Source organism: Podarcis tiliguerta, assembly GCF_965153285.1.
Source record: "Podarcis tiliguerta genome assembly, chromosome: 2".
Taxonomy (NCBI): Eukaryota; Metazoa; Chordata; class Lepidosauria; order Squamata; family Lacertidae; genus Podarcis; species Podarcis tiliguerta.
The window spans coordinates 20,649,103-20,655,209 of record NC_139535.1 but is presented as its reverse complement, the minus strand read 5'-3'; the positions used below and the strand labels follow the sequence as shown (position 1 = coordinate 20,655,209).

Genomic DNA, 6,107 nt, shown 5'->3' with positions numbered 1-6,107 from the left:
TTGTGCCCAATGATATTTATCCTATGTGCCAAGCTTTATCCCCAGCACAAAATTTGATTTTGGTAGTTAATACAGGAATCTGTGGTTATCTGAAAAATACATAGGAGCTACTGAAAGTGAACCCACATGCAAACATAATATGGAACTAGGGAGAGGGTCACAGGATTCTGTGCTCCCAGCTTTCCTCCCCTTTCCAAGTTCAGCATTACATGCAACTGTTGTCAAGGAAGACAACAAAGTGGAGCTCCTGAATGCAGTTAATCCAACCCTGGATTAAAATATGATTTGCAGTGGTTATACATAACGCCAAATTCAGATAGAAAGGGGTGCAATGGGAATGGGCCATAGAAGCGTGTAGCAAAATAGCAAAAGCAATTCAATGCAAACAAAGCGTGATGTGATGCACACCAGGTGTGTGTGTGTGTGTCTAAATTTCACATACACTCATGGGTCTGAACAATTTAATAATTTTTAAAAAATGAATGAAGATGTTGACTCATTATGCTGCAGCGGTTGAAAAGGGTGGATTCCATACCAGTTATCATTTGGAAATTGAACGAAAATAAAACTGCTTATATCATGACATTATACAAATCTGTGGTGAAACTGCTTGGAATACTGTGTACAGGTCACCTTACATCAGAAAGTATATCGTAGAGCTGGAAAAGTTTAAGAAAGGGCTAACCAAAATGCTTTAGGGGGTATGGCAATTCCCCTATGAGGAAAGATCACATTGAGGCTTTTTAGTTTAGAGAAAAATGAGCAGGAGCCGTAATAGAAGCATGTAACATTATGCATAGGGACACGGGTGGCGCTGTGGGTTAAACCACAGAGCCTAGGACTTGCTGATCAGAAGGTCAGTGGTTCGAATCCCCGTGACGGGGTGAGCTCCCATTGCTCGGTCCCTGCTCCTGCCAACCTAGAAGTTCGAAAGCACATCAAAGTGCAAGTAGATAAATAGGTACCAGTCCGGCGGGAAGGTAAACGACGTTTCTGTGTGCTGCTCTGGTTCGCCAGAAGCGGCTTAGTCATGCTGGCCACATGACCCGGAAGCTGTACGCCGGCTCCCTCGGCCAATAAAGCGAAATGAGTGCAGCAACCCCGGAGTCGGTCACGACTGGACCTAATGGTCAGGGGCCCCTTTACCTTTACCTAACATTATGCATGGTGTAGAGAAAGTATAGAGAAAGAAGTATTTCTACCTCTCTCATGATACTAGAAGTTGGGGATATCCAATGAAGCTGAATGCTGGAAGATTCAGGAAAGAATGTCACACATCACAGAGTTCAACTATGGACATCACTCCCACAAAATGTAGTGTGGCCACCAACCTGGATGGCTTTAAAAGAGGTTTAGAGAAATTAATGGAGGATCAGGCTATCAACAGCTCCTCATCATGATTGCTGTGTGCTACTACCACCAGTCTCAGGGGTAGCATGTCTTTGAACACAACTGCTGGAACAACATGAGTGGCGAAAGTACTCATGTTCAGCGGCAGACTTCCAAAAGGCATCTGTTAGGCCACTGTGGGAGCAGGATGCTGGGCCTTCATTCTGATCCAGCAGGACTCTTCAGGTTACAAACACTTCGAGTTACTAAACCCAGTAGTAGTACCTTGGGTTGAGAACTTTGCCCCAGGGCGAGAACGGAAATCACATGCCCGTGGTGCGCCGGCAGCAGAAGGCACCATTAGCGAAAGCACACCTCAGGTTAAGAACGGCTTCGGGTTGAGAACGGACCTCCGGAACGAATTAAGTTCGTAACCGGAGGTACCACTGTACTAATATTCTGTGGACACCTTTACATTTGTTCCCCCCAAATAAACACACATTGTTCAATGGCATGTTGAAAAGACGTGCTCGTCATTCTTAATAAACAACTAGCATAAGAATACATTAAGAGAAACAGGGTGGTATCTTTATATGATACACAAGTGTATGTTACAAGAATTCCATCAGGCACAGGAGCCTCAAGGTTTTAAGGCCTCAACATCAGGCCAAGAAAGAAAGAAAGAAAAAGCAAGAGAGAGAGAGATTGAGAGAGAGAGAGAGAGAGAGAGAGAGAGAGAGAGAGAGAGAGAGAGAAGTGTGGTAGTTTGTACTTAACATCTAAAAATGTCACTTTTAAGTTCTTAATAGAAATTGTTTTGCTTTTTCCTTATAAATCATAATTGCAGGTCACTCTCCTCTCCCCTCCAGAACATGTCAGTTTCTGAGCACAAGGAAACTGCAAACTGCCTCTCTTGGCCAATATCCACCATTTTCCGCTCTTTCCAAGTGCATGAGCTCCAAAGCAATGGCCCAGCTAGGCCAAGTCCCTCAATTAGATTTGTTTCATTTTCTTCACATCATAAAAAACCCCAAAGTCAATCTACAGCACCTCACAGCTCCCAGAGAAAGAACGCAGCCCCCAATGCGTCCAGAAGGCTGATGCAGTTGGGTCAGATACACAATGGGGAGGGTCTCCTTTAAACAGAAGAAGCCTAAAAGGGCTCCATAACTACACCAATTTAAAAAAAAAACCGGAAAAAAAACCTTAGGCATCTCCTTTAGTGTAAAAGGCTGTACAATTGATCCTGGCCTTATGGCCCGGCCTTCCCTCCCACCCTGTCCTAACCTCACCCTTTTTCTGAGTTGGGAGGGATGCCTTAGTGCATGGTGCTGGCATTCGCCACAGCAATAGCTGCCTGAATCTCTCGTATCACCAGAATCCGGGTGAGCATCTGCTCCATCTGCTCTCGACTGATTGGCTGGATGGAATACCAGATAGGGCTGTTGGGAGCCACCACTGGTTCAGGAGTCAAATAGAATGTATCGTTCCGGCCTTTCACGCTCTGGGGGCTGAGAAGACAGAGAATATCGTTAAGCAATTACTTTGACAGCATACACTTGAAACAGCTATGAACACTATCTTACAAACATCTACGTTTTTTTCTGAACCGCCAAAGGTTCCACATGTAACACAATACAAAAAGTGACGTCCTGATCATTTCAACCTCCATTTTACAACAGTTTAAGCTGGCTGTGGCATTGAAGACTAAAACTGGAGAGTTAGGACAGGCCTTCCCATGAGGTTTTCTGCTCTAGCACCTGTCTCCCCTCTTATATCTGCCCCCCCTGCACTACATCTGCAACCCTATCCTTTGGTAATACATTTCAAGGTATTCGAAAAAGGGTGAATTGTGAGTGCGCAGGAATTCAGGTTGTATCTGAAATGCCCAATTTGTACAGTGCATTCTTTACATTCTACACCACAGACTTCTCACACTAACTTGGGGATTTCACCGGGCTTTGGAAATGAAGAGCAAGTCCAAAAATGTTTTTAAAGACTAGAAACTGCCAGTCACTAATCAACATGTTGGGCACCTTTTTCCACAATGCCACACCAATATACCTCCATCTATTTTATAGACCTCTGCCAGGGACATCAAGTTCCAGTTTACTCAATACAAAGTGTTTGCCCACTTCAAACACACTATGTTATATACCCAAACTCTTTCCAGTAAAACACAGTGTCAAGAGTTATGCAATGCCCAGCATTTAAAATAAAATAAGCTACACTACAAGCCTCTCAATATGCATGCCATTAAGTTTGCATTTTTGACAATTCAAGTAGGAAGCATAAGGTAGTCTTCTTTATACAAGGTCATCACTCCAATAAATTAATAGCTAAGTTTGATTAAAACAGTAGAAAGTACACACAAACCCTGAACATCCAGATAGTTATCCTTCTGTGGCTCTGGATGTCAGGAACACTTACCATTTGAAGAGGTAGAAGTCATAGAGCTTTATAGGACACCTCAAGGGATTCTCTGGGTTCTCTGTCTGCTCTGCATACATGTCATCAGTAACTGCAAGTCAATCCCAACAATACAGAACATCAGAAACCTTGAAGTTGATGTGAGTAATCCCACAATTTGAAAAGATGGGACACAGCAACACAATGGCTTTCTTGCTGCAGATGGACAACTATTATGTTACCATTAAACAAAGAACACATCCACTGCTACCTGTGCTTTTTTGTAGTTCTGTTTACATCCAAACATAAATATCTCAGTGTGTTGTCTAGTTTTTAGCAAGGAGGTAGGAGTCCTACTTATCAAAAAGCATTCCAGGAACAGTTTGGTGGTCAAAGTTTCACCTTCTTTGCAGTAGGATCCATGGGAGTATCATTCATATAAAGGTTTTCCAGCTGGACTAAAAGGTCCCGGTCTTCAGTTTAAACCTATCTTTAGCTGTTTTATGTACTGTTTTAAAACTATTTATAGCTGTTTTATGGTATGTTTCTAAACTGCCTTGAGACAAGTATAAAAGGTAATAAATAAATAAGAAGGAAAAGCAACTGGGGCTTCATAGAGAATCTCTGAATGCACAGTAACAGAACTGTGCCCCCAAGAGCAGTCCAACATAAGTTCAGGGGCATATAAAGCAAGGAAGCAAGTACCACTACAGAGTCATCTCAGAAGCTTGGCATACCTAAAGCTTTTAGATGCTGTTTTGATACATTTGGGACGCGGGTGGCACTGTGGTCTAAACCACTGAGCCTCTTGGGCTTGCCAATCGGAAGGTCGGTGGTTCAAATCCCCGCGACAGGGTGAGCTCCCGTAGCTCGGTCCCAGCTCCTGCCAACCTAGCAGTTCAAAAGCACATCAAGGTGCAAGTAGATAAATAGGTACTGCTCTGGCGGGAAGGTAAACGGCGTTTCCGTGTGCTGCTCTGGTTTGCCAGAAGCGGCTTAGTCATGCTGGCCACATGACCCAGAAAAACTGTCTGCAGACAAATGTCGGCTCCCTCGGCCAGTAAAGCGAGATGAGCACCGCAACCCCAGAATCGTTCGCGACTGGACTTAACTATTGGGGTCCTTTACCTTTTTTTTCCTTTTTGACACATTTAATTAATATTCCATTTTCCAACCACAAACAACTAGCTTTGATATAACCCAATTAATAACAGTAAGCTACACACATGCACTCATTTCAGTAAATGCCAGGGTAAGGCAGCAAAGGACCTTCAATAAAATGTAGGAATGCAAAGAAATACTTTTGTTTGCAGAAAGTAAGAGAAAAGCATCATTACCAAAAGAAAAAAATCCCCACTGTGTGCTACAGTTGATCTTCAGGGATGATGGCATCTGCAACAGGACTTGCATCTGCAGATCAAATACCTGTGATATCTCATAATAAAGTTCCATGATATAGTAAGTCCCAGTCCCAGAAGGTGGCTTTGTAATCAGTCACCATCAGCACCAGAAATTGTCTAGCCATACTCACCACCCAGGCTTACTGGGCTGCAAATTTAATTATGAATCCCATTGTTTTGTCTTCCTTTAATCCTGTGATTCTCTCTCCCTCTCTCTTTCTCTCTCTCTCTCTCTCTCTCTCTCTCAAGAGAGAGAGAGCTGCAAAACAAATATGATCAGCTACTTAAAGCACAGCTTTTTTTTTCCATGTTAAGTTCTACCTTTCTGGCCTGCCTGGTGTATGCCAAGTGCCTTCAGGTACCGGATGCTCGTACTCTTATCCTTGGGATTGGAAGGGTTCTTCTTGGTCTGCCTCAAAACCTTTGAAAAGGCCAACTTCATATGCTGGTCTACTGTTTTCAACAGGAAGTATCTGAACATCAAGTGGAAAAGGTGGAGGGCACAGATCAGTTAAAGATGCACAATAAATCTTAACTTTTCCAACACTGGCAGAAACAAAACAAGGCTCTTAAAAGCCAACATTTGATGGCGTGTAAGGTTTTTAAAACGTGCATTTATTTCAACAGACATATACAGTTCAATAGACAGCTCATCTGGCATGTTTTATAAGCAATAGTTAGCATCAAATGGGTGGTGTGAACTGAGAAGGTGGTCATACAAATCCATGAAGGATACAGCTAACAATGGCTATTAATCTCAATAGCTAAATAGGATCTCTGTATTTTGGGACAGTATAACCCAAATAATAGGAAGCGGCCGCAGGACAGAGCACCAACATCATACTTCTGTGAACTCCCAGAAACACTGGGCTGGTCACTCTAGAAACAGAATGTTAGACTGATTGCTGTCATGCATTCAAAGATTGATTATACTTACACACATACACACATGTATGCGTGTGCGCGTGC

General features: G+C 43.0%; 1 protein-coding gene and 1 long non-coding RNA gene across 7 annotated transcripts in view; one reads left to right on the top strand and one right to left on the bottom strand.

The window, feature by feature from the left end:
* Positions 1 to 417: 417 nt before the first annotated feature.
* LOC310671157 lies at positions 418 to 2,100 on the top strand. Its single transcript, XR_014507841.1, has 2 exons — positions 418 to 816; positions 1,185 to 2,100. It is a non-coding gene; the product is annotated as an uncharacterized lncRNA (long non-coding RNA).
* QRICH1 (glutamine rich 1) overlaps positions 1,844 to 6,107 on the bottom strand; it is a 27,831-nt gene continuing 23,567 nt past the window's right edge. For all 6 annotated transcript variants that reach the window (XM_083425090.1, XM_083425094.1, XM_083425091.1 and 3 more), the window contains 3 exons: positions 5,460 to 5,611; positions 3,760 to 3,850; positions 1,844 to 2,840 (listed from right to left, as the gene is read on the bottom strand). In XM_083425090.1, the coding sequence (XP_083281216.1) occupies positions 2,648 to 2,840; positions 3,760 to 3,850; positions 5,460 to 5,611 (436 nt within the window). In that variant the 3' untranslated portion in view covers positions 1,844 to 2,647. The remainder of the gene's footprint in view (positions 2,841 to 3,759; positions 3,851 to 5,459; positions 5,612 to 6,107) is intronic.